The sequence below is a fragment of the Notolabrus celidotus genome, chromosome 12, assembly GCF_009762535.1.
Source record: "Notolabrus celidotus isolate fNotCel1 chromosome 12, fNotCel1.pri, whole genome shotgun sequence".
NCBI classification, from domain to species: domain Eukaryota; kingdom Metazoa; phylum Chordata; class Actinopteri; order Labriformes; family Labridae; genus Notolabrus; species Notolabrus celidotus.
In genome coordinates, this window is record NC_048283.1 from 20032235 (window position 1) to 20059013 (window position 26779).

At 39.4% G+C, this 26779-nt stretch overlaps 4 protein-coding genes across 6 annotated transcripts; 2 read left to right on the forward strand and 2 right to left on the reverse strand.

Annotated features, from left to right (window-relative positions):
• Positions 1 to 1903: 1903 nt before the first annotated feature.
• Positions 1904 to 4968, reverse strand: LOC117822721 (chemokine-like receptor 1). The gene is made up of 2 exons (XM_034697599.1): positions 4679 to 4968; positions 1904 to 3662 (listed from the first exon to the last, which is right to left on the reverse strand). The coding sequence occupies exon 2, from the start codon at positions 3658 to 3660 to the stop codon at positions 2554 to 2556; it is 1107 nt and encodes a 368-aa protein (XP_034553490.1). The 5' UTR covers positions 3661 to 3662; positions 4679 to 4968; the 3' UTR covers positions 1904 to 2553.
• On the forward strand, positions 4798 to 20484 carry LOC117822729 (trypsin-3-like). 2 transcript variants are annotated; one of them, XM_034697613.1, is made up of 5 exons: positions 4798 to 4915; positions 18691 to 18844; positions 19032 to 19294; positions 19380 to 19516; positions 19589 to 20484. In XM_034697613.1, the coding sequence occupies exons 1-5, from the start codon at positions 4849 to 4851 to the stop codon at positions 19736 to 19738; spliced, it is 771 nt and encodes a 256-aa protein (XP_034553504.1). In that variant the 5' UTR covers positions 4798 to 4848; the 3' UTR covers positions 19739 to 20484. The 2 variants fall into 2 exon arrangements, with proteins under 2 accessions (XP_034553504.1, XP_034553505.1); XM_034697614.1 differs by lacking the exon at positions 4798 to 4915 and adding an exon at positions 18447 to 18527 and having other exon boundaries at positions 19589 to 20479.
• LOC117822720 (chemokine-like receptor 1) lies at positions 7222 to 11231 on the reverse strand. The gene is made up of 2 exons (XM_034697598.1): positions 11124 to 11231; positions 7222 to 10478 (listed from the first exon to the last, which is right to left on the reverse strand). Exon 2 carries the CDS (start codon positions 10465 to 10467, stop codon positions 9325 to 9327), a length of 1143 nt encoding a protein of 380 aa, XP_034553489.1. The 5' UTR covers positions 10468 to 10478; positions 11124 to 11231; the 3' UTR covers positions 7222 to 9324.
• Positions 20485 to 22216: 1732 nt separating the features above from the next.
• Positions 22217 to 26549, forward strand: has1 (hyaluronan synthase 1). 2 transcript variants are annotated; one of them, XM_034697584.1, is made up of 5 exons: positions 22217 to 22366; positions 23256 to 23996; positions 24102 to 24327; positions 24411 to 24543; positions 24896 to 26549. In XM_034697584.1, the coding sequence occupies exons 2-5, from the start codon at positions 23304 to 23306 to the stop codon at positions 25569 to 25571; spliced, it is 1728 nt and encodes a 575-aa protein (XP_034553475.1). In that variant the 5' UTR covers positions 22217 to 22366; positions 23256 to 23303; the 3' UTR covers positions 25572 to 26549. The 2 variants fall into 2 exon arrangements, with proteins under 2 accessions (XP_034553475.1, XP_034553474.1); XM_034697583.1 differs by having other exon boundaries at positions 22218 to 22366; positions 23291 to 23996.
• Positions 26550 to 26779: the final 230 nt, after the last annotated feature.

The window sequence follows — 26779 nt, forward strand, 5'->3', positions numbered from 1 at the left end:
GCATGTAAAGCTGGAAATCATCTCACATTTCCAAATGCACCAGGGAAAAGGAACACACCTTTACTTCTGAAAAACTCTGAGGAACAGACAAATCAGAAATAGACCAAGTCAGTAGCCCTATACCCGAAAGAAAAACTCCAATAAACATACAAATTATGAGATATGCATATGCAATTTAAAACACATGATGTACTTATGCATGAATAAATCATCTATTGTTGACAAATACAATCTACCATACTGTATATACCATTCATTCATATGCTTGCATGCATGTGCTGTTCCCACAAACATGTATATAGTGTATAGTTGATATTATCCATTAAGTAGTATTGCCTTCTAACTATTTAAAGATAAGACTATTATGTAACTACAAGGGTAAAAATACCCGCATACAAATATATACTAATAAAGTAACCATAAACAATAACATACTTTTTTTTATATTCAAGTCAAAGTGACTTCAAATACAGTTGTTCAGATTTGCTGTTTTTAAGCCTCTAACTATTTTTTTCTTTTAGTTCATTTTTTAAACTGTGTGTACACTCAGAGCTACACACACCAATAGATCTGATCTAGAGTCCTAATTCTCACACTTTATAACCTTTGTTATAGCATGGGCTAAAACAACACAACAGAACAACAAATGCGTAAATAACGTGTCGTGTAATTGCTCTGCGTCGACTGTTTTGATTGATATTCAACCATAAGGACTACAAGTTTTAATTCCTTCTTTCGGCACACAGCACTAGGTACCATTAAGTCACAGCAGCTTTTGTTGTTAGGTTAATGGATGCTTGCAATAGTGGGCTTCCAGCAACAAAGACCTGGAGTAAGACACATTTATCAAATATGACCCACCACTAATCATATTATAAGAATTGATGGTGTAATTTCAAAGGACTCAGTTATCTGTTTGTTCCTTCCTGCATCTATATCAGAACTCTTTATCAGATTTACTGCTCTCCTTAGAGATCACTTTCTTCGCTCTCTGGCAATTTACTTTTAGTAAAATATATAATTTATGCTGATACTTTAAACAACTAAATGTAAATTCTGTGACCTGTATCCATGCCTGCTCTATGCTCCTGTGCTTCTCTTATGCTGTGTATCTTCTACCAAGACATTTTTTTCAACCAGGGTCTTCTGTCGAGACATGTCCTAGCACACAATGACAATATTTTGTAATGTGCAGGTAACCAAACAGGGAGCGAAGCTCTCCCTCCCTTCCATTACTCTAACTGTCTCAGAGGCTATTATCATGGAGCAGCATTTAACTGCTGTATCTCCTGTGAATTCTGGACAGTGAGGCAGATCTCCCCTCTGGGAGCTTGCCACTGGCAAGAGAGTGGACACCTCACACCAGTGTGGTGGAGGAGATATGGAGTCAGGCTGGCAGAGCCACCGTTGTTTGTCCACTGTCCTTTTGTTCTTCTTGCTACAGTAAACCCGCTGGCTCTTTTGTGGTCTCAGACTCCTCTGTATGTGTTTCCCCCCAGTTGGGTTATTCCAGACCACATTGGAGCATGTGTGCTTAGGGGGGTTGACCATGGTCCTGATTGCTTATGCTGGCCCATGACAGTTTGGCTTACGGAGATCAACTATCTCCTGGTGCCCAGGGGCCAATCTGTCACAGGCCGGGCTGGGTTTGGCATCTATGCCCTGGAATCTGGGACTTAAAGGGAAGTAACACGCTCACAGGAATGCGATGTACTGGTTGTCATATCTTATGAAAGGAAAAGTTCCCCATTGGTATGAGTAGATGTTAGTTTCTAGAAAACATGTTGCATAAGTTGTAAACAGAGTCTTTGAAGCATCATACAATTAGAATGGTTAAGAAAGACTAATAATGGACATCTTGCAGTCAGTCAGAATTAAGTTTTTACTCAGACCATGGTATATATGAGAAAAGTTCTTTATTGTATAGAGACACATTACCTTCTACATGCAACTGTGCCATAAAAAAGAGTTCAGTAAAGATTCATTATGAGACTTTTTCTGTTGGTTATGAGATGGAAATAATTAGTGAAAAAAGAAGTATTGAATAATATTTTTAAAATAACAGTATTACAGCAAAAATCACAAAACATCAGTGACCGTTTATCGACTCTTCCTGTCCATACACAAAAAATTTAAATATTATAAAAATAAAGATTTTTATACACTGAAGAAAACACATTTTAGGCTTCAGGTTTGTTTCTTAATAATATGCTACACCAGTTCAATACAAAACATGAAAATAATAATGAGCTTTTCTCACACTTTGTTTTTCAGGAAAAAAAAGTCAAGACTTCCCCAGTTGTTACTTTAAAATGTAAATAATATTTTCTTTTAGACATTTAAAGACGTCGATTTACACTAGAAAGGGAGTGCTCAACTATACAACAATTCAGAGGTGTAAATTGTTACATTTTAGCTAATGTCCAAAATTCAATATGAGGTTTCTCAAACAGGAAACAGCATATACCGGAAGCAAAATCTCCTTTTGATTCAACTTTTTGATTTAATTGTTTTTTTTACTCTGTACATTTTCAGTATCTGTGTATTCATGATCTACACATCAGTGCTGTGCATTGACCTCTCTTTGCTCTGACTCTTTAGCGTGCTTGTGTCAGTATGGGAGCCAGAATCCTCTTCTTGGAAAGCAGCCTCCAACGCTTTTGTGATGGATTTGCAGACTCTATCCCTGAAATCTTGTCCAACAAACACATACAGAAGTGGGTTCAGGCAACTGTTGGTGAAGGCCAGGCTGGTAGCAAGAGGGATCCCAATGGTGGTAACATAGTCCAGTGAAAGAATTGTGTAATCGTTGATGGCATGAACCATGTCGATCAAAGAGAAGATGTGAAAAGGGGCCCAGCAGAAGAAAAAAGCGATGATAACTGCAGCGATGATCTTAAAGGTGCGAGTGGATTGGCTGGCCAGGGTGCGGTTTCTCCTGAGACGATGGATTATCACAGCATAACAGGAGACAATGACAGTGAAGGGGATGACAAATCCCAGGAGGAAGCGAGTGATGGTCATGACCTTGAGACGAAACAACCCCAGCTCATACACAGACAAAGATTCGTAGTCATCAGAAAGGGCAAAGTTGTTGAAGCAGTTGATAACTTTATTGTTGAAGGAAGGCCCAGTGTCCCTGAAGACAAAGTATGGAGTACTGAGAATCAGAGCCAGCCCCCAAACACCCAGACTCACGCAGGATGCCTTACGCACATTGCGATGATTCTGGGCCCAGATTGGCCACACCACAGACACATATCTGTCCACACTGATCACCACCAGAATGTAGATACTAGCAAAGATGTTCAGGTAGTTTAATGTGCTGTTGAGTTTGCACATGAACTTGCCAAAAGGCCAGTGGAAATCTAAAGCCAGGTATGTCACACTCAGGGGCAGAGATGCTGTGAAGAGGAAGTCAGCCACAGCCAGGTTGAGGAACCAAACTGTGTTGACAGTTTTCTTCATCTTGAATCCGGTCACCCAGATAACCACTCCATTTCCAAGAACACCAAGAACAAAGACCAGGCAGTAAACAATGAGAGTCATGGTGTTCAGAGACTGTCTCAGTTCAGAATACTGGTCAATGTACTCAGAGCCATTTCCATCATTTACCCCTATTGTACTGCTGTTATACAAAGTGGTTGTGGTCATCTCCATCGCTGTTAGAGAGAGAAAGAGATATGCAATGATAAGAAAAATACTTCTTAGTTTTCTGAAATATTTTGTCTATACAGAAACCAACAATAATCCATGATGAGAAAACAAGGTTCAAATTTGGTGTCCAGGCTGAAAAACAGCCTGGACTTAGAACCAGGTAAGAGCTAGATTTTGGACAGGTAAGCCTCAAGTACTCTTTGCATCCCATCAATCATTTGTGAGATTTCTGAAATGAATACTTAAAAAACGATAACATAGATAAAATAAATACAAAAAGCACTCTAAAAGGGCTCTTTTGAAAGGATCATAGTTAACATTACAATCACAGTATCTTTGGGAACCACATTGATTGTAAATGATTCCTGAAAATGAAAATGTTAACTGGACATATTCACTTGATAGATCCAGTTTAAACCCCCCCCCCCAAAAAAACATGTATAAATAGATATACACAGTAGGCTACTGTAAGTAGACTATTAAATTAAAAAAAAAACATTGTTGAGGGTAAATGAGTTAACCTCATTAAAAAAATGTTTGATATGCTTCTTCTAAAGATAACAAGAAACTCATATGTTTTCTTGACCAGTCTTTAACGTGTAGCATATTTCTTTAGTGCTTTTAAATGCAAAAATTTAACAGTTAGCATGCTTGATATGAAAATCAACACTTTTTCAAATAGGCTTTGTAATTAACATACACCTTTTTAAAATGGTATAGGGCGTTACTGCATACGGAAGTGAACTGCTTTAGAAACAATGGAAACAAAACTAGACAACTAACTGTTACAAAATACAAAATCAATTAAGCAAACGCCAAACCATTTTCAGTAAAGAAACCAATTCGTTTTAAAACAATAAATCAGCAAACTCTCTGAAATGAGGCATTTTTTTTATTGTTATTAATTTAAAATAATTTTGTTTGATTCAATTTCAGTGTATAATCCCAGTTATTTTGTCTGCATAATCTTGCTTAAAATGCGCGTAATTCAAAAACATTATTTCTCACAAAGACAGCTTACCTCTATAGAAGTTTTCTCAGTCTTCTGAAGATTAACCGATGGCAGAAACGATCAAAGATTAATATAGGCTGCGGTGTGACGCCATCGTCCGCTCAGGGGCGGAGCCACAAGGAGTGCACAAAAATGACCCTTAAGTTTATCAGATAACTTTCGTGTTTAAAGACTAGATTATGCGGTGTATTTGTATTCCACAGTTTCCTGTGAGAAATGTGATCCTGTTTCTTCACTTGGTATTGGGTAGGTACATTTTGACATCTATTTTAGTAATGTGGTTGACACCTTCTGTTAACCACTGTCTGAATTAAGGAAGAAGGATGAGGTTGCACAAAAAGTTTCCACAAACAGTTTCCTAACAATCCAGTTTACCAACAGGCAGCACTTTTGTTTAGAGTTCAATTACAATGAGAATTTTAATACATAGTCTAGGTTCCAAGTTACTAAATCCATTCGAAGAATTTAGCCTTGACTAAAATTGTCCAATAATTCAATAGCTTCTCTGTTGTCCAGTTCCTTTTCTTAATAGCACATTGGTCCACTATTTTTTTTTCTTTGAAGATCTAAAAACTGATGACGATGGACAAACTACTGTGCAAGCACCATTTGCATCATGTTTTAAAAAGATACTAAGGGATCTATGTATATTTTTATGATGTACAAGGATCGTAAAGCGGGAACTTGACAAATATGTGTTATACATTTACATTAAAGGTGACATATCATGCAAAATTGACTTTTTAATGGTTCTCTACCTGAAATATGTGTCCCTGGCATGTCTACAAACCCCCCGAGAATGAAAAACATCCATTCTGCCCCTGTTTTGATTTCTCCACCTTTCTGTAAATGTGTGTGAAACGAGCCGTTTCAGACTTCCGTGTTTTTGTTACGTAACAACAATATCCGGTCTGTCACGGAGTCAGAGCTCGGAGCTTGCTCAGCCCATAGACTGTATAAAATAATACTGAATCCCCCCTCTGTTTTTCATTACCTGCACAAATGTGTGCTAACAAGGAGCTTAGGAGGGAGGCATGCTAGTTGCAGGCTGTCTTAATAAACACAAAGGTCGGTTTTACTCCCCACGTCTGCAGATTTGAAGATCTAGTGGATGAATTTTATTTATCATGGATAAGTGCTAGCGCTAGTTAGCAGAGCTACATAGCTACATGTCATAGCTGTAGCTGTGTACCAAGACACACGTCGACATACTGACAAATAAAACAACAAGAAACACTAAATCTGTGACCAATGGTTCAGAAAGGTCCTGCTGCAGGCGCCTCTCCGTCAGGATCAGATTCTGGATCAGATTCAGAGGGTTGAAGTAACGTGATCTCTGAGCAGCCGTGTATATTCAGCCAACATGTAAACATTAGATCAACGTGCTGGACAGCCGAGGCACATCCACTTCCTGAGGGGGCGTGGTCAGAGAGAAAACAGAGTGTTCTGAGGAGGACTGAAGAAGAGGGTTCTTCAGGCAGACCAAAATCTGATTTCAAAGTGTTTTTTTGAACATAAACTTTAAAGACATGTTTTGGGGACCTCTTAGACCAATATATATTGATGAAAAAAGCGTGATATGTCCCCTTTAATATCTAAACTATTTATCCAAAGCAAAAATGAATTAATCGCCTGTAACCCAATGAATGTTATAATAACAACACAACATGCTGTACAAGCAATTCATTATTACTGACTAACCGATTATGATAACAACTAACTGATGATTAGCCAGACCACACCACCTGACTGCCATGTGTTTTCAAAAGAAAAATCAACTGGGATACAAAAATTCATATGCAGCCTCTTCCCCAGTCTGGTCAGAACTGAAGAAGCCTTTCGGAGGAGGGGTGAAACGTCTTCAAGTTCAGTCCAGTTGCCTTACGGATCTAGCTTCGAAGCAGCCTTAAATAGTGCAAACAGATATGTAGCAATGCTTCCACAACTTCAAACCTCCTGTTGGCATCTCGTTTTTCCTGTATGTCTGGTATATACAGTGAAAATTGACAATAAAAAAAACCTTTGAACCTTTGATAAAAAAAAAAAAGCAGATTTGGGTTCTTATGACTTCCAACATTCATGACAAATGGAAAAAAAAGTCTGAAGACGTTAACTCCTGTTACAGTTGTGGTGTAAACAGAATTTTTCTTCCAGTCACACCACTCTATTCAGGCTTGTGGTCTTCACTGGGGTCATTATAAAACACAGAGAACATTTAAACCTCATCTGAGTGGCAGTATGGCAACAGCACCCCCTATTGGCCATGTCTACAATAAAAAGAATATAGAGTAGCAAGAGTATTAAGAGTATTTTATCTGATTTGCAACTCATTTTTGAGTCATATGTACATGTTTTTAGATCAGATGATCTGGGTTAAGATTTTAAAGGTTCACTAATCTGTCTTTCTGTAAATACAGACAACACAGGGTGTTTGTTGTCATTTGGAGTGATGTTTTAGGATATCAGACAGGCACTGTGAGTGGTAAATGGCTTAAATCAGGATAATATTCAAATTATGGGAATGATAGTTACTGCAAGATCCACAACAAAAGTCATCATCATAGTTCACATTTATTCATATTAACTCAAAGCAACAATAAAAACAATTTAAATCCAAATGAAATCATCTTTACATAGCTTACATTAGAACAGGGCATTTATCATGTGTTTCATGGCACAGTGCCACATGAATTGAGATCAAACAGTACATATAGTAAGTATGTCAACCTGTTCTTTACATTTATTTAGTGGCTAAACAGAAAATGTACAGACCAAAATCCATTAATTATAGCTTCTAAAATGAGTTTACATTGTGGTTTTGTTTTGTCTATTTTTGAGTAAATAGATGTCTTTGGGTTCTTTGTTAACAAGGAAAATAAGGCACTTGAAGATGTTAGCAAGAACAGAGGGTACAGAGGGGATGACTTCCCAGATTTTCATGAAACATATGATTGATTATGAAAATTTGAAGGAAAATGACTGATTCATTGATAAAGTTAAACAAAAGCATTGGTTTCTTCTGTGAAATTAACAGAGACATGGATAAATAAAAACTATTAGATTATATACACAACATGCAGGATGGGGGTCATGGAAATACCATCAACCTAAAACTTTTAACAGTGATCAAAATAACACACAAAGCCAAATTACAATTTGCAGCTGAAACTTTAAGCGCAATTATCTCATAGTCATTGTCATATTCTACAAGCTTTGATAATGTTGAATGACGGATGTAAATACAATGTTCATTAAGCATTTAAAAAGTAAATTCAATTTTTTCCTGTAACTCTATGTTGTTGCCACATGGAAAGCATAATCAACATTTCAGGTTGATCCACTTAATGAAGACTACTATAATACAAGATATATTTTACTTTACATTATTTAGCTTCTCACTTCATTTCCACTTGTATGTACACAGAGATGGCCTTTGTTGTCACTGTGGTGCTTTTTTTTTTTTTCCAGTGACAGATCCTAGTTAGGTGTAATACGGAAACTGGGACATTAAAGCACCTGTGAGGAACTTTCAGTTTGTGTGGACATGACCCCAGTGAGCAAAGCAGTACCTCTGATCACTTTGTGAATCTTGCATTCGACACTTGTAGGTCACGTTTTCTGACAAAATGGAATTGTGCTTGCTCTAACGCTCAAATGTTGAATACTTGTTGTGAAAATGGTATAAACATAAATATTCTTGGACCCAATAAAAAGGCATGAGAATTAGACATTAAAAAATACAACATAGAACTAACCTATTCTGTTGCTGATGGTCTCATTTGCCTTTTTAGGTAAAAAAAGAGGCATTTTTATAAAGATTCAGCCTGTTTCATAACCCTTCAAAAACTCCTCACAGGGGCTTTAACTTGCCATAAGCTTGTTTGTGCAAAAGAAAAAGAGATAAAAAGTAGATAAATTATTCATTCAATCTATTCCACAAATACATTTTAAAGCCTGTACTGTCAATCATAAGGCAAGAAAGGGCATTATGTACTTTTAAACTTCCCCTATACATGATAAACGAAAAACACACTACCTTTTCTATCAAAGCTACGTGCTTTTGTTGCTTGTGATGTACAAATCAGAACATAAACTACTCAAGCATGGCTTGCAGACGTGTTTTAGCTCACGATTATATAATATATAGTATGCGTGCAAAATTCAGCCAACAAGAGAACAGTATAATGATTCAATTCTGGTACCTAAAAGATCCACCAGTCTCTTGCTTTACTGTAATGGTTTGTAAATGTAGATAAAGGTGCTTGCATATGTGAAGGTTTGTGTTTTCTTCCTTTGTATACCTCATACAGTATTGTAGTTTCTATTTAATCATTGTTATTTGAAACATTTGACCCATGCATCCCTTTTAATCCCATTTATGAATCACTAATGATTCTCAACTTGCTGTATACTATGACCATCTGTCAGCTCCATCACAACGGAGGCAGTTGATGCTGAGAAGCAGATTTTTTATAGACCTGATCAGTTCATTAAAAAACACTGGAACAGGTAAAATGTTCAAAATCAGGTAGCATATATCTGTTATTTTGCTTCCTTGTTAAAAAGTAACAAAGGCTTTAAAAGTTGTTGTTTTATATCCACTTACATTTGCAATATACAGTTAAAATAATTGTGTTTTCATGTCATGGACAACCCTACACTTCAGCATCAGAGTAAGACTTTTCTTTGCTCCGACTGGTGATCATTGAGTTTGTGTAGGTGTAAGAGCGAGAAACTTCTTCCTGGAAGGCAGACTCCAATACATTCAGGATGGATTTGCGGACTTTATCCTTGAAATCTTGGCCCATGAACACATAAAGCAGTGGGTTCAGGCAGCTGTTAAGAAAAGCCAGACTGGTAGCTATGGGGACTCCGATAGTGGTGACATGGTCCAATGTTTCACTTGAATGATTAGCCATGTGATTTACCAGCTCAATTAGAGCCATGATGTGATAAGGAGCCCAGCACAGGAAGAAAATGGCGATAACTGCAGCGATGATCTTAAAGGGCCGGCTTGACTTGCTGGCCAGGGTGCGGTTTCTCCTGAGACGATGGATTATCACAGCATAACAGGAGACAATGACACTGAAGGGGACGACAAATCCCAGGAGGAAGCGAGTGATGGTCATGGCTTGGTGACGAAACTGTCGCAGCTGGTTCACTGATGGAGTTTCATAGTCATCAGAAAAGGCAAAGTTGTTGAAGCAGTTGATGATTTTTTCATTGTTATACGATGAACCAATGTCCCTGAAGATGAAGTACGGGGCACTGAGAGTCAAAGCCAGCACCCACACACCAAGACTCACACAGGATGCCTTCTGAACACTCCTGTGGTTCTGGGCCCAGACTGGCCACACCACGGACACACATCTATCCACACTGATCACCACTAGAATGTAGACACTAGCAAACATGTTCAAAAAGCTTATAGTGCTGTTGAGTTTGCACATGAACTTGCCGAAAAGCCAGTGGAAATCCATGGCTGTGTAAGTTACACTCAGAGGCAGAAATGCAGTGAAGAGAAAGTCAGCCACAGCCAGGTTGAGGAACCAAACTGTGTTTACTGTTTTCTTCATCTTGAATCCGGTCACCCAGATAACCACTCCATTTCCAAGAACACCAAGAACAAAGGCCAGGCAGTAAACCATGAGAGACATGATGTTCAGAGACTGTCTCAGCTCAGCATGCTCGTCCTTGTAGTCATACTCGTCGTCATCATCGTACATGGAGCCATTGCTTCCAGTGGCATCTGTTGTGTTGATGTGGTACAAAGGGGTTGTGGTCATTAGATCCATCATTGTCTTGGGAGCTGCAATAACAACAAAAACAAATGTTTACTTTCTCCTCATTACAGGCATTGAGTTTTCCAGAGTGATTTCAATTACAAGTAAAACAAAAAATGAAGTCATGTTTTTGTATTGATTTCAAAGAAAGGTCTAGACGCTGCTGTTCACAAAGACATGAATGTGGAATGTGGGGCAATACTCCAAACTACAACCTTTTCATGGACCACAGAAAATCAATCTTGACATGGCATTTTAAGATTATAATCCAAATTGTATTGATGCTCATTACACCAATAGCACTGAAATAAACCCAGTTTAAATTAAAAAATGCAAGCCCTGCCTAACATGCACATCAGGCAACACATTTTGAACAGTAAGCGCACCTGAAGAGGAACAAAAACTGATGAGCATGGGTTTTTAACTGTTAAACCACTAAAACCCAAACCCAATCTATTGCATCAATTGAAATGTTCCCACGCACTGTACACATACAGTTTGTGCCTTATTTTGACATTCCTGAAAAGCTCAAAAGAAGATGAAAAGGCAGCAGACTCCCTGATTCGAAGCGGTTTGAATCCAAACTGAAAAGTTTTCCAAAGCATGTTTTAGTCTACATTTGATGCTTTACTCCCCCTCCTCAGTCCTGTGAGAAAACAAAGGTACGGTACCTCTCTCAAAGCGCCAGTCCGACGAGGATGAGTCCGCTGCAAAGGTAACTCTGAGCGGAGTTTTCCCAGTGTGCGGGATTATTGGAGTTCTGAGCCCTGACTCCTTAAATATATGACGTCATCACAGAGGCGGGACCCCAGGCGCACGTACGCCCCTCATTAGAAGATCATAAAACCTTTATGCACTGCAGGCTGCGTAGTCTATGTGTGGCTGTAGTTGCATTTTAGATTGTTTTATAAAGATAAAATATATTTTGGCTTCATTAACAGATGAGTCAGACTGATGTGCACAGTGTGTGTGTGATGACTGAAAATGCATAGCCAGAAGTAAAATGCTTATTTAAGCGTAGCCTACATTTTCTATCTAATTAAGCTACCAGCTTCCAAAGTGTAAAGAAAACAACAAAAACAAAACAAAAACAAGTAAATCATGAACACCTAAAGACTTCAAAAACTGATTTGGAAACCTTTTTTTTTTTTTTTTACAAACCCAAAGGTGAATCACGCTTTTAAATGTTTACTGGCATCAGTCCTCAATTTAACCCACAATTAAATTAGAGAAAACAAAATTGTTTTTCCTGTTATCTTCAAATTTTCTTCCTCACTCATTTAGAGAAAGAAAGAAAGAAACGTACTTTATTAATCCCCAGGGGGGAAATTCAAATTTTCCACTTGTGTTATATTTTTTGGTCATGCTACACGCACAGTTTTGTGTATATACATACAATTTTATGCACAAACATGCAGTGGACATGCACTTAGGGAGAGATGTCAGAGTGAGGATGCTGCCATCAACCAGCACACCCCGAGCAGTTGGAGGTTCGATGCCTTGCTCAAGGGCACCTCAGCAGTGCCCAGGCAAGTGAACCAGCACCTCTCCAGCCACCAGTCCACTTGGCAAACTTTGTCCATGTTGGGACTCGAACTGGCAACCCGCCAGTTGCCAAGCCCCTATGGACAGAGCTACTGCCGCTTTGCATATATTGCCTATGCCATGGGGCCGGCCCTGTGTGCATGCAGTGTATGTGTGGATTAAAAAAAGATAGTCAATGGTGAGCCCATTTAACAATTAAAAGCTAGACTACATATCTGTTATTCAATTATTCCTCTTAAAAAATACGTTTCATAAATCTAAATGACAATCTTACCACCCACAATGTCATTCTTATAGCACAAATGACGTCACATTTGCCATTCATTTGAATTGGGCGTTCAATTTCAGATACCTGCTTCATTTTTTCTATCCAGAATAAACATTCTTGATATTTGGAAGAGAATTATACTTTGGGAAAACTCATCTTCTCAGATATCTGATACCCACTTGCGCTTACCCAGTTCACACTATATTTTAAAAACCTCAAACATTGGCTAAAGAGTTTGCCAAGGGTGATAAGGTGGAAAGTAGTTGTTTTTCTCAGTTGTAGCCTTCATTACTACCACTAAATGACCTGCCTGATCTGAGTGACATTTGCTCTCAACCATGGAGACGCCAGTCAGTGACACCGCTAAGACAAACCACATGCAGAACTACACAAACACAGATTATTATCTCTCGATTGGCTTTAAGAAGAGAAAAGAACATTTATCAGCTGACTTCAGAGCAAAAGTAGCCAGTAATAAGAACATAGATATATAATTGAAAGCCCCACATTAGAACTAGTAAGAATGACATTATAAATATCTGAAATGGTAATTTCTACTCTTAAGAATCTCATTGTTGATATTTTTAATTACAGTTCTTGCTAGTGAGGATATCATCTTGTCTATATGCTATTATGGATATATCTACAATATAATGATTAATGGGAGTGTGTCTTCTTTAAATGTTGAAACACCTTACACTACTCATTCAAATCAGCATTTATCTGAAACTAAGCTGCTCTGTTATGCTATTCTGAAGCCTGACGCACAATCTTGCTGAGACTCGTCTTCCTCAAATGATTTTGCTGGGAAACTCCAAAAGTGAAAACACTGAGAAACCAAACAACTAAATACATAAATTGTGGGTTTGTTGAGATGACTACCTGAAACGATGGGGCTGTGACTCCTCATGCTCACCCTTGATCCTCCTGCGTAATGTTTTTTTCTCCATGTGGGTTGAGGTCATGTTTTCTTGAGGTTACAGGTGCAATGGCTGTGTGTTGGACGTGTGGATGGATATCTAGTGGTTGAAGGATTTTATCATTGTTTTAGTGTCCCCTCTCTTCACTCTGCACATAGAAGAAAGTCACAGCAGCATTTGCCGATAATTTAAGGTTGTCTTGCACTTTTATGAAATAGCAGGCTACTCCCTCTCTGCCACTGTCCATTTGAAGCTGGACACACAACCTTGGAGCCTTTATACAATCAAGCTTTTGAGAAAAATATCTTTTTGTCACATTATTGCATCTTAGGTTCATAATGCAACTACTAGAAACCTGTATGTTACTTAACAGTAAGTTCTTTTTTTTTTATCATCCTCTTCTACACGTTTATTTTTTTTATTTTTAAAGACGAAAGTGTTCATTTAACTTGTGACAACTGCTTTTGCAGCTCAGTCATTTTGGGTTGAATGTGTCAATCTTTTTTAGCTTAAGCTCCAAAGTTAAAATAGGAACATCTTGGCCCATGATGAGATGGTTTTTGGTCACTGCAGAATACTTGTTATGCATTAAACTGCACCCTGCATTCCTATTGCATGTGACATCTAAGATAAACGCCAGAGGTGCACAAGTTTTACTACTGAAGGCAGCTAGCAAACAACCGCAATCCTGATTGCTAGCTTAAAACAAAAGCGAATTCATATACACACCCTGGAGCAAATTTAAGCTGTAATTGCAAGCAATTTCATCTTTTAAACCTGCTTGGCACATTCCTGCTGCTGTTGTACGGCCAAAATATCCAAGTTAAGATCTCAGAGGTTGAAAATTGGAATTGAAAAATATCCAAGCTCTTGCAATTATATACACTTGAAGATTAGCTACAAGATTAAAATAATTAAAAACTACATTTCAAACATGTGCAAAGGGAACAATTTTAAGGAGCTTCCTGATGTACTGAGACTCCTGCTCGAACCCTGCATGAAGAATGTGCATGCACAATATCCAATCAATCACACAGACACAACAGGAAGAGGCAAAAAAACACTGGATATATATTAATAAGAACAAGATGCAGGCGTAAGCATGTGGGAGTTTTGGCTGCAGAGACAGAAAGTGAGGCTCATGTCTCCAGAGTGCAGCCCTACCTTACACTATGAGGGACAATGTTTCATGAAAGTTTAACTTCATGGTCAAAATTTCCTCCCACATGGTTCCTCTTTACTCTGCACTGCCCACACATTTGATCATCTGTGTGAAATAGTTGTGAGTTAATCCTTTTTTCACAGACAAAATTGAGAGGAGAATCACAGAAATCACTTTTTCCCTGAATACCAGGACTTGTGTCTTCACATTTAATGAGTAACAATGCTAGTAAATTAAAACATATCCTGGTGTAAAAGGTTACTTTTCAGAAAAAGTTCATGTGGTTTAGTTTGATGTCTTTGAACAGCATCTAGAACTTAATGGACAGCAAAGTAAGAGATACAGAAAAATGCAAAGATTGAAAACTGCCAGCTAAAGTTTGTGTAACTGACTTTTTATATTATGAATTTGGATGTCACAGGGAGCTGTGTTCAAGGGGTTTCAACTCATACACTTAATATGTGCAAATAAAAACTGGCATGTCTGTAGCTTCCTTTGATGGAAATATTTGCATGTCTTTCAAAGAGAAAATGTAAACTTGAAATCTCACTCTGGGGTCTATGATGTTTCATATTACTTCACTCACTCAGACAAAGCAGTCTCTTTGTGGCTTTGATGATCTGATCCCATCAGTTTACTCTTGGAAATACAACGAGCCTCCAAATCTTACGCTGATCAGATTTGCGTGGTGTGGTCTGCTAGAGGCTGCCCAACCCTAAAAATGCTCAACCCCTCTGCTAGTGTACACACACCCCACACAGCACAGGAACTGTGTCCTGCCAATGCTCCAGATGTGAGGGGGAGGAAGGAATAAAAGAGAGAGAGAGTGAAAACAGACAGAGAGAGAGAGAGAGAGAGAGAGAGAGAGAGAGAGAGAGAGAGAGAGAGAGAGAGAGAGAGAGAGAGAGAGAGAGAGAGAGAGAGAGAGAGAGAGAGAGAGTAAGAGACACTACATGTGTGTGTGTGAGTGTGTCTGTGTACACACTCCTTTAGTCCCTGCATGGGTTCACAGCAACACCCTCGTTTCAGTGTGTGGGTGGACATATGTCTGTTATCATTGCCTTTTTTCTTCAGATACATAAATATTCAGCAATTGAATTTTCCTCCCCACTGAGTGATATTCTACACCGGCACCAAAAACAATTCACCCTAACTACAGGAAAGAGTTTTATAAAAGCTGACCTAGTTAACTTTCTCATTACTTTGAAACTACATTTCAGCTCCATTTGTTGTACAGAACGACATTACATTTTTAGCAGAAGTCTAGACAGTAGGACTACTTTGTTAAATTCGGTCACGACCCTCTTGAGCAACACGTCCTCCGCTGTTCATTTCTGTACTGAAATGTGTTTTTTGGATTTTTTTTCTGCACAGTTTTGTAACAGAGCATTGAAGGCACAGCGCTTGCTGCTGTCTGTAGGGGATATTAATAGCTATCCCAAGGCTATAGTTTGAGGGAAGCCTTCAGAGGCCAGGGCTTGCCAGAGTTCTTGATTTACCAACCAAACATGTAATTATGTGTGTGCCGCACAAATACCAATTTGGGTGTGTAAAACAACTAGTGGAGGTTTAAAGGGAGTTTAGTTTTAGCAGAGGGTGACATACACAGTTGGAGTTTGGGGGTTTTGATTCACTTAAACACCTGGGAGAGTGGGGGGGCGGGGGGTGAGCAACCAGAAATGCATGACTAGAATTCATGTATGTGTGTGTGTTTGTGGGACAGTGCAGCACTAATGACACACTCCAGCTCCCAGCATCACTGTAATACACCCAGTGTTTTTCTTCTCTGCTGTGTGCAAAACAGTGTGAGCTCAACATTTCTAAATCCACAAGTTCTTTTTATGAAATGTGTGGCACACTGACTGTCATGTTGAAACTTTCAGACTTCAGTGGTGCAGTCACAACGACACAAATAGTGGGAATCTGCAGCATCCTGAAACCTCAAAGGTTTGTTGATCTTGTTGCGGTGCTGACTGGAAATCAAACCCTTGTCTCACGGCTGTGGAAAGGTCAGGAATTTTGTTTTCCAAGGCAAATCCCGGTGCCAACTGCGCTCGCCCCTATGGCTCACTGACAGTTTTTTCCATGAAATAAACCACACACAGGGGGAAAAAAGCTGAACCTCAATAACCAAAACCACTTCCTTTCGTTCCTACTTTCGACCGCAGCGCCTGGTCCCCCTCAGCAGGCCTGAAGGATATGAATAATAAGCCAGGGCTCTGTCTGACAGCAAACAAGCCTGGCAGTGCATACCCATGCAGATCTGTGACACAGTGCTCTCTCTGTCTGAGGGTATTTTGAGGTACAGTGAAACAGGGTAACTAGGGCAACAGATGGTGAACTCAATGGAAGATTTGACCCTTTTTTTTTATTGTATAACTGAGGGTTAAAAAAGACTGTGCTGATTTTCATTAGTGAAAATCTATGGCAGTTCCAGATTGCAGAGAGAGAAGTATTTATGTTGTTTCTAAATCTAGCTGATCACATCCTGGATGCTGTTTTGCACATGTGCAACCAAACAGGCATCTGGGTATCACATGTGAGTTTATCAAAGACAACTCTGCCCACTTATCTCAGGGACTCTTTGCATTTGTGGCACATCTTAACCATTCTGGCAATTTCGTTTTCTCTAATAAATGTCCTGGAGCTTGTTTTTCCGAGTGAAAACTTAATGAAAATGCATCCCGACTGTCTTGTGAAAAGTACACACGACAAGTGATCAAACACAAGATCCTAACAGTGAGCAAACTGAGATGTTTTTATTTTTGAAGAGTAAAAGTCTCTTAGAAGAATGTGCCAAGTTATTGCACTTGTTAGCAACCAAAGAACATAAAGCGATGATGTGCAGGCTGCAGACGCTATGTATGCCACACTTAATGAGGGAGGGAGAACCTGCCTGTGCTGGATGGGAATGCATTCTATCTTAAACCTTAAGTGTATAATCACAGGGTTTGCTTAAGTGCACCCTTACTTTAGATGTTTTTCTGTCTGCTGCTGATAAACACCTATGCTCACACATGAGTAACGGTGCTTCTTACCTCTTTGCACGCCTCTCTCTCTTGGAACATTGACTCAGCAGTGACGGGCAGTTTTGCAGTTTCCACACAGTGAATTGCTTATTTCCTTCTTACATACATCTACACCCAAATCAGGAAGGCAGAGGGTGAGACAGATTGGTACCAAAAAAGTACAAAGCAGAATGTTAAACTGACACTATCAGAAAAAGTTCTGCTTTATTTCTCTGCTATTTCTAATGTAGGATTACACTTAACACTTCACTGATAGAATATCATGCACTAAAGGAAGCTGAAGGTGATGATGACAATGTATCACATTATCAATCTTGTTAAATACAGAAACTGGCAACATTACCGCATTCATTTAATCAATTACAAAACACCAAATGGTTGGTTGCAAACACACTCTTGAGCGTGTCTTTTACCACATGAGTTACCAACATACCAATTCTTACTCAACATCTACGATGGAATGTGTCAATGTGTTGGCCCAGAGCGCCCACGTTATATCCAGTATGTGACTTTAGAATAAACTTTGTCATGGTGACATCAAGTGAAAAAAAAGTGGTGTATATCCAAAGTATATCCATCCTTTGTTTTATATATATATATATTTTGGTGCATTTTTGCCTTTAATGGATAAGACAGCTGAAGAAAGACATACACAAAAGTATATCCAATCTTATGAAAATCACACAAGCATTAAAAAAATATGTAAACAGTAAAACACACAAACACACACACACACACACACACACACACACACACACACACACACACACACACACACACACACACACACACACAGAATGTGCTGACTGAATGCAGTTTAACAAAGGGGAATTCCAAATACCAGTTTTTACAATTAAATTGGTTTCCTCGTCCAATTTCTTGTCCTGGTTATTTTCCCAGCGTTGAGCTGAGATGTGTTTTTCTCTTCTGTTTTTCACTACATGCTGTACATTAAACAAAACGTTCTGGGAAAATGTAACACATGTTTGGTGTTAATGTGTACCTCTGACGATGGAAGGCCTTGGGAGAAGGGAGATAAGAGGACTAAAATACCTGAAACTAGAGGGTGAGTGCACATTAATGTGCTGAAAGAACAGACAGACAGACAGACATGAAGCTACTCCTTCTGCTGACTCTCTTTGGAGCAGCAGGTACAGTACAGACAGAGCTCATAAACACAGAAAATGACTCATTATCAGGCATTGATTACCGAAGACTAGCTTTTTGATATAGATAATGATAGATGCCAGTTCACTTTTGAACAAATTTTCCTGTGTTTTGCTTCTTTGTGACTTTTTTTTTTGACATCTGCAGTTGCCCTGAAGGAAGATGACAGGATTGTTGGAGGATATGAGTGTCAAAAAAACTCTGCACCCTACCAAGTGTCTCTCTTCTCGGGGTACAACTACTGTGGTGGGATTCTTCTGTCTGAGGAGTGGGTGCTCTCTGCTGCACACTGCAAATCAAAGTAAGAAATATGATTGCTTACCTCTGTTCACATACTGGAAAAACAAATCTGTAAACAGCTGCTTAACACTGATGTATTTATCTTGGGTTTGAAAACTTCAAAAAACAAGTCATTTTTATGACTTTTATGATTTTCTCAATTGTGAAAGCAGAAAACATGCAGTTTATTCTGAGTGTATTTCTTAAAGGTCAGATCTAGAAATTCGCCTGGGCGAGCATGACATCTGGGAACCTGAGGGGACTGAACAGCACATCATGTCTTCCAAGTTTATCCAACACCCTAACTACAACCCCCGCTCACAAGACAGCGATATCATGCTGATCAAGCTGAGTCAACCTGCCACTCTGAACAGCTACGTCAGCCCGGCTAGACTTCCTTCAAGATGTGCCAGTGATGGAACAATCTGCCGGATCTCTGGATGGGGAAATATTCGTCCCAGTGACGAAGGCTGTGAGTACTTGTGTGCTAAAGAAAGTGTGCTTTTTCATGTCACTATGGGACACAAAAATGAATCACATTTTGCTGTCTATTCCAGCTAAGTTCCCTCATAAGCTGCAGTGCCTTGAGGTCCCTCTTCTGAGTGATGACACATGCTTTAACTCATACCCTTTCCAAATCACTGAGAACATGGTCTGTGCTGGCTACCTGGAGGGAGGGAAAGATTCCTGTCAGGTAACATAGACAAGGACGGCTATGAAGAAAATGTTCTGCCAGCTGAGATAACCTCATTTTTTATGTCCTCAGGGTGACTCCGGGGGTCCCATGGTGTGTGACGGAGAGCTGCAGGGAGTCGTGTCTTGGGGTAAGGGCTGCGCTCAGAGAAACAAGCCTGGGGTTTACACAAAAGTCTGCAACTACATCTCCTGGATCAAGAACACCATGGCATCTGGTTGAGAGGGAAGGACGTCAAACAACTCACATTTAATCTGGCATCAACAGCAAAGTCCACCTGATGGTGATCTATCTGTACAGTGTCATTTTTACATGTAATAAAGAGTTATTAAACATAAGTGACAAGTTACTTAAAGAAAGAAAATACTGTGTGAGGAGAAACAAATCAGACTGCCTCCTAAAGTTTCCCCACGCACACAGTTGAAGCTACAAGAAGTTAAAGCTCAAATAATACTGACAGACAGGTGTTGTGCTTCTTGTCTCATTGGTTGGTTCTATAATTCAAAGCTTTGTTTAGCGTAGATGCATATGAAAATGTCAAGGATTTAACAATCTAACGAATCTAGTTGCCTCCTTTGTCTCAGAGCGGGCCCTGACTCAGGCTGACCTAACAGTGAGTGTGCAGATGAGGTTTTTTTTTCCTCAAAGATCGCAGAGCAGCTGTGAAACAAACCTGACATTTACAGCCAGCGAACAGTAAATCAAGAAGGCAAAAAACACTGCTACACCGCTCTCTGTGGGCTGAAAGTGTAAAGCATGTTGCACACTCCATGATCACCGATTGTAGATCACTGCTGCCCTTAGACAGCGGGCGGACCAGAATCATTTTTAGATCTAGTTCATTTAAACAATTACAATAGAAAGTCTGTGATTGTAACAGGAAGAACTGTGAGGTTCTTCTTTTTATTATTAAACTGAAAATAAAGGGTTGCCATGATCTAAAAATTCATAAAAAAGGCATCAGGTGCACTTGTAAAGCATAAAATCCCAAACTGATTGCAGTGGATTTTGGTTTCTTGGGTGTGGCAAGAGCAGAGGAGTGACTCACTAAGCTTTTTCTTGACCACCGAATAAAAACCCAACAAGGTTTCTGAGGACTCATACAATAAATAGCTCTCATTGCTATGAAGCTTTGGATACTGCACTTTTTTATTTTTTTAAATGGATCTCTGGTCTTGGAGAGGATGTTGATTCTGGCATCACAGATGTCCGTGTTTTGAATCAGAAACAGAAACAGAAATCCACAAACCATGTTTACGAGCTACTCAGATGTTATGGCAGCTCGGCAAAAGGTTCCTCCTCCTTCTGCAGCATCTTTCACAGAACGTGAACTTGATGTGGCCACGACTCAACCCTGTGATTTCAATGATTCGTTGGGGACATGCCAGAGGAAGGAAACAGTATTAGCACAGACTTTACAAAAGAAATATTGAGCTACAAAGGCAAGAAAAAAAGAATATAGCTAACTGAAGGAGTATTGTAGTGAAGGTATATGTGAAAAATAACAAAACACCTTACACAGGCACAAATGATAGAACAAAAGCTCATACTGAGGACCTGAGATCGTTAGTTCAGGATTCTTTCAACCTGCTCATGTAAAACTTGAGACCATGTTTACAATCATGTGTATCTACAGCTCAGTGTTGTGAAGCAAATTAATGAAATTTACAGATCTCCTGAGGTAAGCAAACATATAATAACATGTCTTTTAAGTAAAGCCAGTTACCCTGCTCTGAACACACAGACTGGCACAGCCCTCGTACATGACATCAGCTGCTGGTGGCTTCTATTCCAGTCTTGACATGAAGCATGTTGACGGCTCGGCCAGCTCTTGTGGCTAAGGGTGGGGACCCTCATGAGCGGTCAACAAATTTCCCTGTAAAGAAACTCTACAGGGATGTAATCATGGTTAGGACGGGACAGTTGCAGCAGCAGCAGCACAGTGAATCACAGGAGACAGCTTTTCTCCTCTGAAGTCAGAAATAAATAGCACAAAGTAAAGAGTTCCTTTGTTCTATTACTACTTGTTATCTTCTCCTATTAAAACAATTGCCTTTCTCCCCCCTACTTCTTCCTACTACTTAACTACCACCTTGTTTTTGTTTTCTTTTTTTGCTTCTTGTAGTGGCAGCCAGCAGCCAGCAGAGAGCAGCATCAGCACATAGTAGATGAACTTCTGATCTTTACACTGCACTACACTATGTTCATTGGACGCACAAGACTAATGGTGATATTTTCTCTCTTGTATGACTGACCACCATATGAACATACTTGCTGCAGGGCAATCTGTTCATGCATAAAAGAAACAAGGACATATACATTTATTCATCAAGAAAGCTTAGGTATGAACTCATTCTGAGGTAGATTCAGAGGAGAAAAACTGTTAACCTAAACACATCGAGAATGACACAAAATGTGTGAAAGGCTACTTTTAGCAGGAATTAAAACAACAGAATGTGGACAAACATGTAGAACAGTCTGCTGCCAAATATATTGATATGTCTTCTCTATAGGCTACCTAGATTATATGAAGGACATGCAGAGTTTGGAGAAACTCCATCTTTAAGTTGTATTGATCACAAACTTATCATCTCTATGGTAAAGTAAAACAGACCTACAGAGCACTGCTCTCACGGATGTCCTCCGCCGGCGGGACCACCGCCCCCTGACGCAGGGCTGAGTCAGCGGGGGCGCGCAAAATCCCTTCATATAAAAAGCGCGCACGTGGTTTCATCCTCTTGAACTTGGAAGCTTAGACTATAAAGTCCACCAACTTCCCTCAGAGTCACCAGACAAGAGAAACACGGACTGGATGTAGCAGAAACAAAAAGAAGGGGAACCTAAAAACAGGTATGATTAAACATTTAATAAATTAATATTTGAAACATTAACATGTTAATGTTAATTTATTTTTTATATCTGAGGTGCTAATAAATTGCGAGTGATCGGGTGTCACTTGAATTTAAACAAAAAAAAGTAGAATAATGGTAAATCAGTGTTAATGATATTTTTTTAAAAAAAGGCTATTTAAATAAAAAACGGATTCTTGCAAGCGGTAGGATATCTGCTGCTTACATTAAAAGCTATATCAACTCTGAATTATGTAACATTTGCAGCTAACTACAGGTGATGAGCACAGGTATTTCGTTTTGGTCAGTAACAAAAGAACAAGATATTTTTTTCTGTTGATTCCAGTCTATAAAACATAATTTCATACTTTGACATATGTCATTTTTTTGATAAATTCAACTTTTAAAAGTGCGATATTATTTAAAACAATAGTTTCAAATTGATAAGTTGAGTAAAAAAATGATCTGAACCATTTTATGTTATTGCTGATAATACTCTGGAAAACTTTAAATGAAGTACGTTTTTAGTCTGATTCCAAGTAAAAAATCTCTGAACCTTAATGTAAACCACATTCACCTGACAAGGCCAGGTACACGTCTTATTTAATGATATTACAAACCTTTAACTAATACTAGGAATAAGGCAAAAGCACTTATTTAATACTGATTGCAGTGTGTCTCCTGTTATTGGACATATGTTCTAATACAGTGGAGCACTGATAATGAACAGATTTAAAGTCAGGAGTTAAAAAAAATAGTAGACCAAATTTAGACCTTTCTATATATAAACAATTAACTCCATTTATTCCCCACCTCACTCAATATTGCATGTCAGTGCGCATTTTTGGCATGACTATGATCAGTAAGAATACATCCTTTGTGCTTCTTAGGTTTTCTAACAGGTGCTGTCTTCTGTCTCCAACAGGAAAAGAAACACAATGGAGTTTAAACCTTTATTAAAGAAGCTGCTGTCAATCCTCCGCACCATCCTCACCTTCCTCTTCGCTCTGGTGGTCCTGTGTGTGATGATTTGGGCCTATGTGGCAGGTTTTCAGATTGCGACCTCTCCATATGGAATCATCTCCTTTGGCTTTTACGGACTGCTTCTTACACTGCACGTGCTGGTCCAGAGCTTATTCGCCTTCATTGAGCACCGGCGGATGAAATCTCGCACAGAGGAGTGCTCCTTCACCAAAACCATTGGCTTCACCATATCGGCTTACCAGGAGGACCCCGTCTATCTGAGAGAGTGCCTTAACTCCATCAGGGCCCTCAAGTACCCGCCTGAGCTGCTGCGCATCATCATGGTGATAGACGGGAACTCAGATGATGACCGATATATGATGGATATGTTCAGAGAGGTGTTTGCTGACCAAGACCCCGGCTTTTTTGTGTGGAAGAACAATTACCACACGTGGGACCCGATGCAGTCCGAGCAAGATATGGAAATGGGACCAGCAGTGAGCCCAGAGGATGCTGATTATGTAATGGTAGAGGATCCTCAGAGAAAAGAGGTAGAGCGCCTAATCAAGACAACAAGGTGTGTGTGCATCATGCAGAAGTGGGGCGGCAAGCGGGAGGTGATGTACACAGCGTTCAAAGCTCTTGGGGATTCAGTGGACTACATACAGGTACATAGTCTTCTTTATAACCATGCTGTAATCTTTTCAGATGTGCTTATTTTGTTAAAAGAAAACAGAACTATTCCTGACATAATCTTCTTTCTCCCCCACCAGGTGTGTGACTCGGACACTAAGCTGGACCCTCTGGCCACAGTGGAGCTGTGTAAAGTGTTGGAGAGCAACCAGAAGTACGGCGCTGTGGGGGGCGACGTGATGATCCTCAACCAGAAAGACTCTTACATCAGCTTCATGAGCAGCCTCAGGTACTGGATGGCTTTCAACATCGAGAGGTCCTGCCAATCCTTCTTCAACTGTGTGTCCTGCATCAGTGGCCCTCTGGGTAAGAAAAACAAACTATTATTTTTGTTGTTTGTTTTGTTGTTAGCAGTAATAGTCATGGTTTAACCTCGCTTCTTTTTACAGGTCTGTATAGGAACGACCTCCTCCAGACGTTTCTGGAGTCATGGTATAATCAGACGTTTTTGGGAAGTCACTGCACGTTCGGGGACGACAGACATCTTACCAACCGCATGTTGAGCATTGGCTATGCCACAAAGTAAGAAGCTTACAGATAGAGATCTTTTGTCTTTTGATACTGAGACTTGAATGTTGGCGGAAATAGAATACCCCTGTGATACTAGTGTGGTTAAAAGTCAAAAATTCTGTCACAAAAACACAGATTGCTTAAATGATGCTAGCTTGAGGTTGTTTTTTGTGTCACATGTTTATGCCCTGACATTTCATTTTGGGGGGCAATGTACTATGGTACATGGATCAGAAGTACATCACCCTAACTGTGCTTATCAACAACATGCAAAGGAATTACATAAGATGCAGTTATCTTGAGGGAGTTGTCTTTACTGTACAAATAAATGTTTCATGGATCTAATTAGTTTTTTTTTTTACAGATACACTGCTCGCTCTAAATGCTACACAGAAACACCTGCTCAGTTTCTGCGCTGGCTCAACCAGCAGACCCGCTGGACTAAATCTTACTTCCGAGAGTGGCTCTACAATGCAATGTGGTGGCACAAGCACCACCTGTGGATGACCTACGAGTCCATCGTCTCAGGTATTTTCCCCTTCTTTGTCACCGCCACCATCATCCAGCTGTTCTGGACCGGCACGCTGTGGGACATCCTGTGGATCCTGTGCTGCATCCAGCTGATTGGGCTGGTGAAAGCAGCCTACGCCTGCATCCTACGTAGAGACTTTGTGATGGTATTCATGTCCCTGTACTCGGCTCTTTACATGACCAGTCTGCTGCCTGCAAAGTATTTTGCCATTCTCACCATGAACAAAAGCAGCTGGGGGACATCGGGCAGGCGTAAGATTGTAGGGAACTATATGCCCCTCCTCCCTCTGTCAGTGTGGTCAGCCATTTTGCTTGGAGGGATGGGTTACACAATCTACAAGGAAAGTCAGATGGACTGGTCAACTGCAGCCAAGAAAGCAGAGATTGATTTTCTTGTCTTTGGGTGTGTTGCCTACGTATGCTACTGGCTGTTTATGATAAGCCTTTATTGGGTGTGGTTTCGTAGGGCTATAAGAACACGCTCCAAAAGTTACTCATTGAATGTGTAGGTTTAGATTGTCCAGTGAAGAAGGAGGTAGATAAATTATTGAAATTTAACCATATATCTTATTTCATTTATTTATTTTGACATATATTAAAGTAACTGTTGGAGTGGGTTTTTTTTTGCAGCTGCTAAAAAAAAGGAAAGAAAAAGGAGTAGAGCACTTTTTAAAAACAGACGAAAAAATCAGTAAAAACTGTTAGGTTGAGTGTTTAGGACAAATGATTCATATGGAGATGTTGTTGCACATTAAAACGAAAACAGTACTGAGGGCCTCAGGCCCAGGCACTTCTCAGGTTTCTTTAGGACAGATTTTTGTGGCAGAGATGACCTTCCATCAGATATTAATTCCTCACATCCAAAGATCTGAAAGTGCTATTTAGATAACATCTATTATTTTGTATTTTAGGGTGAGGGTAATGGATCTTGTGTTGTGTTTTTGGTAATTATAAACTTCACTTACGAGCTTTACTGGGTCACTTTAGCGACCATTACTTCACCACTGTTGTTGTTATTGCACTGGATCCTTGAAGGCACTTTCTACACTTCTGCAGACCTACTTGAACATGCAGAAATGGCAGTTGAAGTACTGCACAGTGGGAACGATTTACAAATAGAAAAAAAGAAACCTTACCTCTGTGAGAAAACTGAACAATCATAAAGATGCTGTGGCTAAAGACTGAAATATGTTGTCACTTACTGCAGCCTGGAACAATGCTGACAGATGCTTCTTTAAATATTGTATTTTTGATCTATTTGCTGTTTCCCTACTCTCTTTATGGTATGGGTGTACTGTGTATGATGCACTTTGTTTAACTTGATATTACAGAAGAGAATGGACAGAAACATGTCAATTTTTATATATATTATCTCAGCAGTATACATGCTGTGAGGGCTGGAAGTTGACTGAAAATGTGAACAAAAAAAAACAACGATGGTTTGGGGATCTTGTATATACAAAAATAAAATATTTTTCTAATATGAATGGTTGCATTTTCCTTGTATTAAAATTGTATTATTTATAAAATAACACCAATTTGACCTGGCATATCAGTGTCATCAGGAAAAAGCACATTATGTCATACTCAATAGCACAACACCAGAAGGAAAAACAGCACCACAATACATCCAGTACTGACAACTAACAAAATGATTGTAAGTGTCTCCAAAAAATAACATTACTGTTTGTCAAAAGAAAACTTTAAAGCCCTTTGT